The sequence below is a fragment of the Triticum aestivum genome, chromosome 2B, assembly GCF_018294505.1.
Source record: "Triticum aestivum cultivar Chinese Spring chromosome 2B, IWGSC CS RefSeq v2.1, whole genome shotgun sequence".
NCBI lineage: Eukaryota > Viridiplantae > Streptophyta > Magnoliopsida > Poales > Poaceae > Triticum > Triticum aestivum.
This window is the reverse complement of record NC_057798.1, coordinates 464,278,484-464,293,735: the sequence shown is the minus strand read 5'-3', so window position 1 is coordinate 464,293,735 and position 15,252 is coordinate 464,278,484. Positions and strand designations below refer to the sequence as shown.

Genomic DNA, 15,252 nt, shown 5'->3' with positions numbered 1-15,252 from the left:
AGGTACCAAAGTAATCCAGGAGTGGATCACTGGACAGCGGTCAAGAACATCCTGAAATACCTGAAAAGGACTAAGGATATGTTTCTCGTATATGGAGGTGACAAAGAGCTAGTCGTAAATGGTTACGTTGATGCAAGCTTTGACACTGATCCGGACGATTCTAAATCGCAAACCGGATACGTGTTTTTATTAAACGGTGGAGCTGTAAGTTGGTGCAGTTCTAAACAAAGCGTCGTGGCGGGATCTACATGTGAAGCGGAGTACATAGCTGCTTCTGAAGCAGCAAATGAAGGAGTCTGGATGAAGGAGTTCATTACCGATCTAGGTGTCATACCTAGTGCATCGGGACCAATGAAGATCTTCTGTGACAATACTGGTGCAATTGCTTTGGCAAAGGAATCCAGATTTCACAAGAGGACCAAGCACATCAAGAGACGCTTCAATTCCATTCGGGACCAAGTCCAAGTGGGAGACATAGAGATTTGCAAAATACATACGGATCTGAATGTTGCAGACCCGTTGACTAAGCCTCTCTCACGAGCAAAACATGATCAACACCAAGACTCCATGGGTGTTAGAATCATTACTATGTAATCTAGATTATTGACTCTAGTGCAAGTGGGAGACTGAAGGAAATATGCCCTAGAGGCAATAATAAAGTTATTATTTATTTCCTCATATCATGATAAATGTTTATTATTCATGCTAGAATTGTATTAACCGGAAACATGATACATGTGTGAATACATAGACAAACATATAGTCACTAGTATGCCTCTACTTGACTAGCTCATTAATCAAAGATGGTTATGTTTCCTAACCATAGACATGTGTTGTCATTTGATTAATGGGATCACATCATTAGAAGAATGATGTGATTGACATGACCCATTCCGTTAGCCTAGCACTTGATCGTTTAGTATACTGCTATTGCTTTCTTCATGACTTATACATGTTCCTGTAACTATGAGAAATATGCAACTCCCGTTTACCGGAGGAACACTTTGGGTACTACCAAACGTCACAACGTAACTGGGTGATTATAAAGGAGTACTACAGGTGTCTCCGAAGGTACATGTTGAGTTGGCGTATTTCGAGATTAGGTTTTGTCACTCCGATTGTCGGAGAGGTATCTCTGGGCCCTCTCGGTAATGCACATCATTATAAGCCTTGCAAGCAATGTGACCAAATGAGTTGGTTACGGGATGATGCATTACGGAACGAGTAAAGAGACTTGCCGGTAACGAGATTGAACTAGGTATTGGATACCGACGATCAAATCTCGGGCAAGTAACATACCGATGACAAAGGGAACAACGTATGTTGTTATGCGGTTTGACCGATAAAGATCTTCGTAGAATATGTAGGAACCAATATGGGCATCCAGGTCCCGCTATTGGTTATTGACCGAGAATGGTTCTAGGTCATGTCTACATAGTTCTCGAACCCGTAGGGTCCGCACGCTTAACGTTACGATGACAGTTTTATTATGAGTTTATAAGTTTTGATGTACCGAAGTTTGTTCGGAGTCCCGGATGTGATCACGGACATGACGAGGAGTCTCGAAATGGTCGAGACATAAAGATTGATATATTGGAAGCCTATGTTTGGACATCGGAAAGGTTCCGGGTGAAATCGGGATTTTACCGGAACACCGGGGGGTTACCGGAACCCTCCCGGGGGTTAATGGGCCTTAGTGGGCCATGAGGGAGAAGAGGAGGGCCGGCCAGGGCAGGCCGCGCGCCCCCTCCCCCCTAGTCCGAATAGGACAAGGAAGGGGGGGGCGGCGCCCCCCTTTCCTCTTTCCCCTCCCCCCTTTCCTTCTCCACCAAGGCAAGAGGGGGGAGTCCTACTCCCGGTGGGAGTAGGACTCCTCCAGGCGCACCCCAAGGGGGCCGGCCGCACCTCCCCCTCCCTCCTTTATATACGGGGGCAGGGGGGCACCCCATGACACACAAGTTGATCTACGGATCGTTCCTTAGCCGTGTGCGGTGCCCCCCTCCACCATATTCCACCTCGGTCATATCGTCGCGGAGTTTAGGCGAAGCCCTGCGCCGGTAGAGCATCATCATCGTCACCATGCCGTCGTGCTGACGGAACTCATCCCCGAAGCTTTGCTGGATCGGAGCCCGGGGATCGTCATCGAGCTGAACGTGTGCTGAACTCGGAGGTGCCGTACGTTCGGTGCTTGGATCGGTCGGATCGTGAAGACGTACGACTACATCAACCGCGTTGTCATAACGCTTCCGTTTATGGTCTACGAGGGTACGTGGGCGGACACTCTCCCCTCTCGTTGCTATGCCATCACCATGATCTTGCGTGTACGTAGGAATTTTTTTGAAATTACTACGTTCCCCAACACTAATCTCCATTCTCCATAATGGAGAGTCAGGGGCTATCTTGTTTTTTGCTATTTTACCTTAGAAAATGTAGTATGTCTTAATCGAATGTAATAGGTCCTATGAGGTACAATATGTTTATTATGTGGTAATGTGTTAGAGTTGATAATGATGATCTTGAGGAGGTGTTATGTGATGTCAATGATGAAAACGATGATCTTGAGGAGGTGTTATATGACAATGATGTATTATGATGATAAGTTGTTAATGATATGATGATGATGATGATATTATTAACGGATTAGTTTCAAGTGGATGGACATCCACTTGAAACTAATCCGCGGTTCTTTCCCCCCGTGATGTAATAACTCATTATGATGAGTTAAACAATCTCTAAATTCCTGTTGTATGAAAACTTGTGTAAAGGTGTATGAATACAACATGAAATAAAAAAGAAACAAAATACTAAATAATAGTAGTAGCGCGAGAAAGGAGAAGCGCTACTACTAATTACCAGTAGCGCGGTTTTGAAGAAACGCTACTACTAAGTCAATTTATCAGTAGCGTGGGTCCAGGCGCGCTATTGCTAAGCATTAGCTGTAGCGCCTTATCAGTAGCGCTCCTGCCCGCGCTACTGATAGGCCTAAAACCCGCGCTGCTGCTAGGCTTTTCCCTAGTAGTCGAAGTAGGAGTCCGACTTCTCCTTTTGGTATTGAACATAATCACATGTGTTTTGATTGGACTCTTTCTTAGGGTCTTCTTTTCTTATTTGGATTCTTTTTTTAGTCTACCATAAGATGGTTACCGAAAACCTTGTGGTTGTCGTATTACGCAGCTAAGTTTTTTTAATATAAAGGCATTGATCTGTCTGTAATTTTTTCAGAATGATATGTGACATGTTAAACTATTTATACATAGTAATATTTATAAGTAACGCTACATTTTTAAATCTCATCTGTTAATATGTGAAATTTATGGTTCAGATATTTTAATCTATGTGGTCAAACGTGATGGCTTGTTTGCCTTTTGTTTGAAGTATTTAACACTCCAAATATATGACATGTTAAACTATTTGCTCCGTATGTAGTTCGCGTTAGAATCTCGAAAAAGACTTATATTTAGGAATGGAGGGAGTAGATAGCACCTGTATAAAAACGCTTTCAGGTGTTATCTATCGTTTGTGATGCAGTGCAAAACTGTTGTATATTCTTAAACCACCTTCTTTTATTTTGTGCATCAGATGAGTCAGTATATATAGATCATTGAATTACATTTTTTATCTAAATACATTGCAATTAAAATGGAATTCAATTTTTCTACACATCTGAAATTTGACATGCATTATGTTTATATACGCAATAAGTAAGTTTTTAAAAAGCCCGTGCCAATTGAGTAAGTCTTATTGGCAGGGAAAATAGGCTATGTGTGTGTGTTAGAGAGAGTGGGAGAGAGAGAGAGGAAGAGGGGGTAGGAGAGTGTGTGTGAGGATTTGATGGTAAAAAAGGTCGCCAATGTCGTAATATTGAACTCTTAAAGTTAATGTGACTCCGTTGCAACGCACGGGCGTTCTTCTAGTATTCATTGGAATGGTGAATAAAAGTACTACCTTGTTAGCTACAACTTGTCTCTCATGCATCGTCTCTTAACGCGCCATCCTAGGTAGAGGAAGAAAAAGGAGACAATCACCACAATGCATTGTATCTTAGGGGTGGTATTTAAGTGATATTGCATTTAATTACTTTAAGTATCTTTTTGCATCTCAACATTTGTAACCTACTCGCTCCGTCTGATGAAGAGTGTACGTTTGGCTTCAAAATTTGTCCACAAAAGAGTGTACCTCTACCTTCCATATAATACTTTTCTCTCATCACACGGTAATTAAGACCAATAACATTCTACACATGGCCTCCTTAATTTGTACACGCACTTAGCTCATTGGGGGGTGAGAGATGGTGGCTTGCATCTTCCTAGTGCATTTTTGACTCCACTCCATAATTTGTCCTAAAATTTTTATATGTACACTTTTCACTGGACGGAGGGAGTAGTTGTGGAGAGAAGAAAGGAAGAGAAAAATAAGGACATATGCCACAAAAGACTAGAGCATTAATTACACTACACAGAAAAATGAGCTAAGAGTCGTATCTTAGAGCATGGTTAATAATTTAGCCGCTGCTGGCTATATGAAATAGCCATGTCATCTATAGTCATCCTATATAATCACTCATACAATAGTGTGGGGGCGTGTTTGGTTGCCATGTGCTATAGTACCTGCGTTGCATACCCTTCTCCACTCAGTATGGCTCTGAAAAACAGCCTCATATGCGACATCTGCGAGTTGTTTGGTTGCCTGCATGCCCTCTTACCTGCATGGGCTGAACCACACTGCCTGGTGTTTGGTTGCCCGCATGTTAGTGGACAAACCCAAGGCATGGTGTTTGGTTGTATGCAATGCCTGGTGTGTGGTAGCCTCTTTGGCTAGTTGGTGAGGTTACCAGCACACTTCGACACAACCATGTAGCACACATCATAAGCAGAGCAAAGTATAAACAGATCATCAACTACTTAACAACATAATTCAGATAAGCAGTACCACACTTCATAACAGTTCAACGCCTAAACCATAAACAGTTCAAAGCAGACTCGATAGTAATTAGAAAGGAGTTGCCCCGGCCCTACTCCTTGGCGGCGAAGGCTTCGTCGTGCTTCTCGCACTTGTTGACAACCTCAATGCCATCCACGTCGAAGATGATGATCTTGAGGGTGTCGGGAGTGAGGAGCTTGAACGTCACCATGTAGCCGATCTTGATCTGATGAACGGCTGCGTAGGTGGCCCAACCCTGATCCAGGGTCACCCTGCCGTTCATCAGCTTCATCGTCACCTTCCAGGAGCAGCCGGTGTTGTTCCTGAGCTTGAACTCCGTCGGCACCGGGACGAAGTGCTTGGTGAAGTCCAGGGGCATGGGGATGCACTCAAGCTTCGGTGCAAGGATGACCTTGCAGAAGTGAGTCGGGCCATCCTCCTGATGGTAGTGGCCGTAATTGCGGCTCTTGTTGCTGGGGGGCTCCTCCATGCCCTCGTCGTCGCCACCATCAGACGTCTTTGGGTCTTCCTCGACGGTGGGTGGTAGCACAACCTCGTCGGGCATTGGGTGAAGGGGCTGCTTGCCCTTGTTCTCAACGGTCGGGAGCACCTCATTGCTCTCCTCGATCTGCACACAATTCATGGAGTCAGGCACAACACAGAGTTCATGGCTTATTCAAGAGCATGCAGTTAAAATGGCATGACTGTCACTCTTCTCCTCCTCTCCATCGTCCCTATATTTACTCACCCTGCCCAACACTACTTACCCACCCCCTCTCTTCTCTCACTGTCAACCTTCCTCCTCCCCATCGCCATGAGCTTTAGCTCTAGCTCCAACGCCAATCTCTTTCCTTGGGGTATTGGCTGGAGGGCCTTCTTCCTAGGGTGGTCGGCTGGTGACCACACCAAGTTCGAGAACACCATGGAGGTGTGCTCGAACTTCGGCTCCATGCCTGACATGCAGAAGGAATCTAATGCTCATGAAGGCCACTACAGAAGAGCTGAAGGCACTGATTCCTGACCCAGCGAAGGGCGTGATGGCAGTTGACATCATTCGTTGGGCCATGAATCAGGCCGTCTCCGACGATGCTAAACAGAGAAAGAAGTGGTGCAAGTACAAGAACTACTGGGCTCCTAATGACCGTCGTGCCGCAGTGTACTGGGAGACGGCTATCACACCGCTGGCGGTCATCGGTGGGGAGCCTAAGGAGGAGGAGAAGGAGGAACCGATGCAGATGTCAGCGAGGGAGCTGGAGCCAGGCTGTCGTACTCCACCGAGGACGAGACGATGACGCGCCGCCCCGCACGGCGATGAAGAAGAAGATGAAGGCCATCCAGTCCACCCGCCGCTCCGCACGCCGGTGACGGCGGCCACGGTTATGTACCCACAGTCCCCCAATCCCCCTTCTACTATGAACTACTATTCCGATCTACCTCTATTCCGATCCTGGATGAACTACTATGAACTCCTAGGTACTTGTATGAACTACTATGAACTGCCATGCTTATCTACCTCTATTCGCCATTTCCCTCTGCGCCGTGGATCGAATCTACCGCCGGATCGAACGAGAAAAATTAGTGCGTGACGAACAGAGAAGTTCTTACCGCTGCCCAGGCGATGATCCGCTCGCCGCTGATGGAGTCCGGTGGTCTTCTTGCTCTGCTCCGATGCGCCGCCGCCGGTGAGAGTTGGAAGAGTGGGGAGAGGGAGTGGGGAGGGGCGGTGAGGGGCGGTGAGGCTAATAACTCCTGGCGCTTCGGGAAGCAACGCGGCTTCTCGAGCGTGGCTGCGCGCGTGCAGCCGCCGCCGCCCGCGTGCACCGTTCGGGCCTGGCCCTAGAGAAACTGTCGGTTCGGGCGTTCCCAGAGAGCCAGGCCTAGGAGTGCTTTAAGGTTTGTGCCATGCGGGCTGAACAGTGAAAGCAGGCAACCAAACAGGCCAGATTCTTCCCGCACGGGCCTGGTTGGGCCTCATGCAGGCAACCAAACACGCCATTATTATATTTGTCTTGGAATACGCATATAACTAGACTCTTGCATGAGAGATCACTTTCCTTACTTTTTCACATCTCTCTCCTTCGCATAAGCGGGCTATAAGCTCACTATTGTACTTGCTCTTAGTTACTCCCTTTCTTCTTTCTTTAATTACAGTGCCACATCGGCATTTTGACTATGAGGCTAGCCATAGTGGGAGTAATTTTGCTAGTAACATAACGCACATCAAGGCAAGTTTGCGTATGTGATAAGTAGTTAACTAGGAGAAATGTGTCTGTGGTAACATATATGTTACCGTAATATAATGTAACCCAAGACAAAATGAGTCTACATCCAAATAAACGAAAGCTTGCATGATACCAACATATGTTAATATCCACTATTAAGATAGTAATATACTCCCTCCGTCCCGAATTACCTGTCGTAAAAATAGATATAAGTGGATGTATCTAAAACTAAAAATACGTTTAAATACATCTATTTCTGCGACAAGTAATTCTGTGTTACTATTTAAGTTACTTCCCACTATGACCAGCCTGATAACGTGCTAGGGGGTGTCCTAATTAGTCATGTACTCCCTCCGTTCCAAGAAGTACGACGGTTTTTTTGATACTATGGACGGAGATAGTACTAGACTTTGCGGACGTTCTTAGTAGAGTGGTCCATGACTACGAGTGGAGGCAGCCGCTGTCAGTTTCATCTCTCAAGACGGTAGCGTGCGGTGGTCGTCGGTGACCACGAGGTAGCGGGAGTTTATTGGTGACGGCGAACTAGCTACTACGAGCGTGGTGACGCCTGGGTCCGCGTTTGGTCTGGTCCGACTATTTCAATGGCAGATGAACATAAACCTTGCTCACAGAATCATGCGAAACAACAAATTTAAATTTACTAGGTAATTACCCGTGCGTTGCAATAATGGCATACAGGAAATCATTTTGTTTCATCCGGATGTAGATACGCAACCGCTTCGTACGCTCGCCACACGTCTCCTAGACCTTTAAACTGAAGTTAGCCTAAAACTTAGGTTCATGTAGTCCAGTCAGAAGCATAACTCTTCTTACCATATCCTCACTATGCGTCTAACTCCTCGCTGGGGGATTTTCTTAAGCTACTCCCTCTTTCTCAGTTTACAAGGCTTATGCGTATCTCTAGATTATCAATTTGACCACCCTAATACAAGTCATACATTACAAAAAATGTACCTATATAAACTTTAGATGTTTTATTTTCAAATGGTCTAATTTTTATGTTATATAATTTATATTAGGTTGATAAAATTGACAACCTAGGTATACGCGTATGACTTGTAAACTGAGACGGATGTGTAATCAATAACTTTAAATATAGTTCCATCTAACTATTCAATGCCAAAGCCATTCCTTGTGCTCAAGCTATCGCCACCACTTAGACAATAAATATACATTATGCTCTTTTCAAAAATTAGCGAGCAGTCCTTAATAGTATACGTGAGCTAGACACATGGCATGCACCCTTTCTACTCCCTCCGTCTAGGGATGTAAGTCATCTTATAAAAACTAAATAATTCTAAAACACTTAGGCATGGTGCATTAACTTCTACTCCCTCCGTTCCTAAATACTTGTCTTTTTAGAGATTTCAACAAGTGGCTACATACGGAACAAAATGAATGAATCTACACTCTAAAATATGTCTATATACATCTGTATGTGGTAGTCCATTTGATACTCTAAAAAGACAAATATTTAGGAACAGAGAAAGTACCTTGTTTCTTATTTCTTGACATATCAATCAATAAGAGATGTGTGGTGTGCATACTTTTAATGACTTGAAACAACAAATACGACATGCAGTGGTTAGTTTATTGCATACAGTGCTATTAATTAGGAAATAAACATTAAGTTCTCTCATTTTCATCTTTTCCTTGGTCACGGTGCAGAACCTAAGATGACTTATTCACCTAGACGGAAGGAGTATTAGGAAACAAAGAAACACAGTCAAATATCAATCAGTATCCAACCAAACGCATGCAGCGCCAGCACCGGAGACATGGCAGAAGTGGGCGCCGCCCCACTCGAGGATCCTTCCCAAAACCCTAGGTACAGTTTCCCCAACTGCTAGGTGCAGCGGTCGGACCCCTGCCACCACTGATAATGTGGTGCAACAATACAATAGCAGGAATGCAAGATGCATATTACCTTAACGTATAAGGAAATACTCCATCCGTCCGGAAATACTTATCGCACAAATAGATGAAATTGGATACATCTAGATACATCCATTTTCCCGACAAGTATTTCCGGACGGAGGGAGTATCCTTTATCTCCTTGGCATCCTGTTCCGAGTCGTCTCCTCTCCCATCATAACGACCCCACATACAGATTGCTCAATAGGCCAATTGAATTCCACACAAATGAGAATGGAATGGTCAGTTATTATCGACATAAGAATGATGGCATCCTCGTGATCACAAATGAGAACGGAATGGTCAGTTAATTATCAAAGCTGAAATATATGAGAATGATGCACAAGTGAAGACCAAAAGTGTGGCAGCAGGGGCATCCAAATGTTCGGGCATCTTCCCTTCCACCACATACCCCACCCTTCTCAAATTTCAGGGAAATCCAGAAAAACAAGGTTGCAAAGAAATTAAAGGTAAGTAGAAACTTCAGTACATGTGACAAATGCACACATTAAAAACTTAGATACCTGTGAACTTCGATACTGAACTCAAATGCACACATCAAAGACTTAGATACCACAGAGGAGGATGCAAGTACCATCAAGTCTAAGCATGGCTTGACCTTGTTCTCATGATTACTACATTCCACAACCATTTTCTCAAATTGGTGCAAACAGAAGCATAAACTCATTAGTCCATTGAAGAAGAAATTAAAATATTAAACCAGAGAGCAGTCCGTCATGTTGACGTATAATGTGCTGCCTAGTCTCTTCCATCAGATCGATCTTTTGGTTGCATTGGCTAGAGCATGCACTTTTACATGGTGTCAGAGCCAAAAGGTCTTGAGTTCAAGACCCGGCTGGCGCAATTAAATTGCAGCCCACTTTCGGTCCATGTTTAAGCCTGAGGAAGCATTCCCAATCTCTTCCATAGAGACCAGCAGCAACAACAGGAGCAGCAGGGTCGCCCCTCTCAAATTTTCTCATCCCAAAAGACGCCGGTCTTCTCCTGCACCTAGTAAACATCTTCCCTTCCCCACAATTGTCAGCACACACCTCAGGCAAGATAAATAGGTCTAGAGGGGAAAGATGGTAGCGGCGGCGCCATGGCCGATCGCCCCTCTCAAATTTTCTCATCCCAAAAGACTCCGGTCTTCTCCCTGCACCTAGTACACATCTTCCCTTCCCCACAATTGTCAGCACGCACCTCAGGCAAGATGAATAGGTCAGCGGCGGCACCATGGTCGGGATTGGTGGCGACGACAGCAGTGGAACCATGGCCGGGATTGATGGCGACGGCGGTGGCTGCAGCTGTCCATCGGCTGCCGTCAAGCAAGGGAAGGGTGGGAAAGGGGTCACAATCTGGATCTAAGGAGAGATCGAGAGAAGGGGATTCGTCGTGCGGGAGGGAACGAGAGCGGTTTTTTTCATCGTGCGGGAGGGGTAGCGATGGAGACGGACGAAGGACGGGCAAAACATGGTCCTGTGGCAGGAAAAGGAACACTACTCTTTTTTTAAGTAGTAGAGATGCATGACATATCAAACTTTGTTTATACAAAAAAGAACAATCCTTTTGGGGGTGAATACACCATTGAACAAATGAACAAAATGCTACACGTGCGCTAGGTCCAGACGACCAAAACACTAACCATCTACTCTAGTGGTTGAGCAAACCGTGCAGACCTTGTCCTCACGGATTGGCCAAGATGATCCTGGACTGGACGTGTGTTCGTGTGTGTGTTGTGTCCGTGAGATGCTGCTCGTGCTGCAGCAGAAATTTAACTGTTTATTTCCAGCTATACTAGAAGTCTAGAACAACTTGTGTTCATTCGTCGAATTCTCGGACAGTTTCAGCAGCAAGATTTAGCGCCACATCAGAAGAATTTGTAGTCCGGAGGCTGCTGGTCCCAAACCTCCATAAAACCTGGGAAAAAAAAGAACAGTTTCAAAAATTGCAACCCAGTCTTGGGGAAAGATGGAACATAATGCCAGGAGCTTAGAAGCATTGTGCCGCTGTCATGGACGGCAGGCTGCATTTTTCAACAAGCAAAACTAGTAGCATGTTGTTCATTTTCTTTTATTTTCTTGCGAGAGGAACAAAAGGAATTCAAAGCAATCTACACAGAAGAAGTTCGAACTTTGATGATTTTATGCAAACATATGATCCACAGCTCCAGCAACTGACAGCATTCTGGAATGTGTGAGCTGACCCAAACTACGTACATGCAGCTCAAAGTATAAGCTAGAATCTAGTATGGGACACCCCCTTTTTTCCAGTTGTAATGGTTTGCCGACTAAAGTGAACATAGGCACACTACATTATCGGCATTTCCACTATCTCATTTTTCTGCACTAAATACAAAAGGCTATGCTGCAAGGATAACCGATATGTGCAGAACAACAAATATGAATTGAACCTTAGTGCTTGCAAGTTTAGAAATTAGAACTTTGGCATATTTTTTGTAGTCATATAAGTTTCAACATTCTACGAAGTAGGTAAATGAGAGGTAGGCTGCACTTCACAGAAACAACAAAACAAATATAAAAAGAACATAATAGAGAAGTATCAATTACCAATATCACCTAGAGAATCATATATTGGATCATCCATGACAGTAATGACCTGCAAGAAAAATATATTTATTCATTACTTGTGAAAACTATGTGACATTATGATGGTAACTCCACGAAATTTCACTTGCTCTAGCTGACTACCAGTACCAGCAAACCTCACCTCTGGATCATTTAGGCCCATCTCGGCATGAAGGTCTGCATGTAATGGTGGGTAGCATGGCATATCAGCACCAAGGAAATCTGGAATTGCGATGTTATAACCATCTTGCGTGCCAGGGAAAATGTTTGTGTTCACACTAGAGCCCATCATATTATCCATGCTTGGATATACCATCTCACTTCTGATAGACAGTAGATTGTATTAGTATGGAAAAATAGATTAAAAAAATTGAAGCATGTAGCAAGCATAACGGATATAGAAATATATATCAAGGCAACTTATAAAACAGGTGTCAACTTATAGCCTTGTACATGATTGGTTTGGCCACTGAAATGGTTCCCCCATGTTATTGACCGGTGGACTACACAAATATACTGAAGGCGTGGTTGTACCATCTTGAGCATTACTTTGGCATAGTGCCACGCTGCTACACATATACATAGTAGGTTTGGTTTAGAAAGCAATTGACAAAATGTTCCTTTTTAGCTGAATTACTTCAAATTCCAGTAGCTACAAATGAGTCTCTTGTTCTCTTTTACTGTGAATGCAGTAGCTCATTATATTAATGCCCTAGACATGAAAAATACAAATCTTGTTGTTGCTGATGCTAAGATGGCAATGTTTTCCAGGAAATCAGTAATGAAACTATTGGCGAGATAGCTTCCAGCATATTTACCTATCAACAGTTTTTCGAAGATCACTGAGCCAATTAGTGCTGATAACTGGCTAGTGGCTACACAAAAATGATTGCCTAAACTTAACTAGTCCAAGACAAGTTTCTTCAAGGCCAGTCATGATAAATCTATTTCAAAAAGGAAATGAAATGTTCACTCTTGTCTTGTGTATCTATCAGCCAATGTTTAGGAAATCGTTAACTGGTAACTGCTCGGCTGGCTTGGCAAGTAGGGGATTAATAGGCGAATCGGCCCATAAATCAGTTAATCGGCTACTTGGTGGTCCACCGAGCAGGGATTAATCAGTCAATTAAATGATTTATCGAACGATATTTTGAAAAATGCTATCAGCAGAATGAAATAGCAGAGAGATGGGAGGAGGAAGGAACTTACTTTGGTCTTAAAGTATCAGACACACTAGGTTCAATTGGAGGGTCATCTTCAATATCAATTATTTGAATAACCTTATCGTTTAACGGAATTTGGGCAAATCTGTCAGTATTACTAGCATTGTTACCCACAGTTGTTCCAAAATCAAAATGCTGCTGATTTTGCGCCTCTATTGAACATACAACATTGGAGCACTGGCCGAAACCAGGATCATTTCGTATATCAGCAAGCTCTGGACTACCAATGAGGTTGAGATCACATATTTTAAATGAGCTAGATTGTCCAAGTTCTTCCCCTTTTATCGTGACAACAGCTTCTTCTTTGATATGAGGTAATAATTCCACACTATCTGTTGTTTTCCCTTTATCAGCTGAATCAATCAAGTCTTCATGTTGTGGTGGTGTATCGATATTGTAAATTTGCACTTCTTCCCTGATTTGAAGCTTTGAACAATCGTGCTGAGCCTGAGAAGCCAGTGTAGGATTCAGTCCATCACACTCCTTAATTTCCTGAACTGTGTAATGTTGTGCAGTACTGTTCTGTTCTTGCACATCTTGTATCTCAGTTTGTGCTTCTTCTTCTTGGAGTCTCACGTGTTCCACCATTTGATTGCAAGCAAGACTTGGGTCAGTATGTTCTAGGCAGACAAGGTCATCTTTATTGTCTCCCTGGACATTAGTCAAGGGGCTGTCATTTGCTGCTCCATCAATCACCATCAGAGGAGCCAGATCTACCTGTTTGGCCAATGCAGTATCTCTATGGGTTGATGGTCCATTCCTATGAGCAGGTATTGATCGTGGTCTTGTTGGGGCTCTTGCAAAATTACAATTGCTCAGCAAATTCTGACAACCACCATGCAAATTATTTTCAACGCTTGATCCCTTCTCATCTTCAGCCTTGTCATCTAAACTCTTGTCATGTTCAGCCTTCTCATCCATAATACTACCATCATCAGGCTTGTCATCTGAGGGCATTGGCGAATGATTTATCTCCCCCTCCTCAACAACACCAGAAGAAGCATTATTATGAATACTCTCACTGTTGATCCCTTTCTCAACGACCTCTAAATCAGACACCTTACTATCCTCCTCCATCTTATTAGCTTCATTCTCATTTTGCACCTCTTGCACGGCATCAACATCCTTCCTGACATTACTGTTAGAGCTCACCTTTGAGCCAGTATCCTCCAACTCCGACTCCCCCACAGCCTCCACCTTTGATGTCGGTCTCTCCCCAGCCACGCCCGAGACACTACTCCCAACCTCATCAATCCCAGCACTTGCTCGCCGGTCCCTCCTATACCCAGGAGCCCTATCTTCCTCATCATCATCACCATAATTCCGGCTATCTAAATAATCCCTACTCCTCTCCCTGTCCCGGCCCCACTCTGAATTCCTGTTGTAAGCCCCAAACTTCCTCTTCCCCCTCCCATTGTAGTTACCATTGTCACCGCCAATGTAATCACCACCATGGTTCCGGCGTGACCGGGGGTTGGGATTACCGTAGTCATCATCAAGACGCTGTCGGCCATTCCGGCGGGAGTCGTAGAACGCGGGGGCTTCCTGAGCCTGCGGCAACGGAGGCGCGGGCGGCATCTGACCCCACCCAGCTCCACCGCCCCGCTGCAGCGATGCCGCCGGGAGCACGCCTTTGGCCACCAGGTACTCGGCGGCGAGGCGGCCGGCCTCCATGAGCACCTCGTACCTGTGCCGCGCGGGCGCGCCCGCTTGAATGGACGGCGGCGGCGGCGGCGGCTGCCGGTAGAAGTGCTTCTGGCCGCGGCCGCCGCGCGCGAAGGGCGGCACGCGGCTGCGGCCGCCGCCGTGCTGCGGGTACTGCATCCGGGGGTGGTCGAATCGGTGCGGCTGCAGGCTGACGCCCTGCTGCTGCTGCCCCCGATCCATCCGCGGCAGCGAACAGATGCAACGCGACAGAGAACACGCAACCGAAGGAAAATGCGAGAAATCGCACGCGCGAGCGAGCCGAAGGAGGGCGGAGGCTCACGGGCGGACGGCGGCGGCGTCGGCGGGGCGCCGGACCATCGATCGGGGGCCGCCGAGATTTGGGGCCTCCGAAGCCGGAGCTGCGGTTTCCGTTTCGCGACGAAAAGGAGGAGGAGGAAAAAAATAGTTCCAGGATAATTTGCTCGCAGCTGCGGGTGGAGAGGAGAAATGATTTACGAGTCAAACGAGAAGCTCTGATTCGTTTTGCTGTTCGGATGGTTTGGGGGGAGGTGCGTGTACACGTGGATCGGCGGTGGATAACCGGAGTTGTTGACACGGTGACAGGTGGGGCCGGTGACGTGTGTGGGCCATGCGCTCCGGCTCTTTGTTAGGTTGGCCACGCTCATGGGGCCGACGGTGACGGTAGGTGGATGAGAG

At 45.5% G+C, this 15,252-nt stretch overlaps 1 protein-coding gene across 2 annotated transcripts; it reads right to left on the bottom strand.

Annotated features, from left to right (window-relative positions):
- Nucleotides 1-10,559: 10,559 nt before the first annotated feature.
- LOC123045478 (uncharacterized protein At4g26450) lies at nucleotides 10,560-15,061 on the bottom strand. Of its 2 annotated transcripts, XM_044468544.1 has the most exons (4): nucleotides 12,875-15,059; nucleotides 11,808-11,988; nucleotides 11,648-11,696; nucleotides 10,560-10,997 (listed from the first exon to the last, which is right to left on the bottom strand). In XM_044468544.1, the coding sequence occupies exons 1-4, from the start codon at nucleotides 14,773-14,775 to the stop codon at nucleotides 10,948-10,950; spliced, it is 2,181 nt and encodes a 726-aa protein (XP_044324479.1). In that variant the 5' UTR covers nucleotides 14,776-15,059; the 3' UTR covers nucleotides 10,560-10,947. The 2 variants fall into 2 exon arrangements, with proteins under 2 accessions (XP_044324479.1, XP_044324480.1); XM_044468545.1 differs by lacking the exon at nucleotides 10,560-10,997 and having other exon boundaries at nucleotides 11,640-11,696; nucleotides 12,875-15,061.
- Nucleotides 15,062-15,252: the final 191 nt, after the last annotated feature.

Excerpts from the sequence above, each read along its gene's own strand:
- LOC123045478 (XM_044468544.1), bottom strand. The coding sequence starts at position 14,775 with ATGGATCGGGGGCAGCAGCAGCAGGGCGTCAGCCTGCAGCCGCACCGA. Across the intron at positions 11,989-12,874 it reads TCTGATACTTTAAGACCAAA|AAGTGAGATGGTATATCCAA; the intron begins GTAAGTTCCTTC and ends ACTGTCTATCAG. Across the intron at positions 10,998-11,647 it reads TGATTCTCTAGGTGATATTG|GTTTTATGGAGGTTTGGGAC; the intron begins GTAATTGATACT and ends TTTTTTTCCCAG.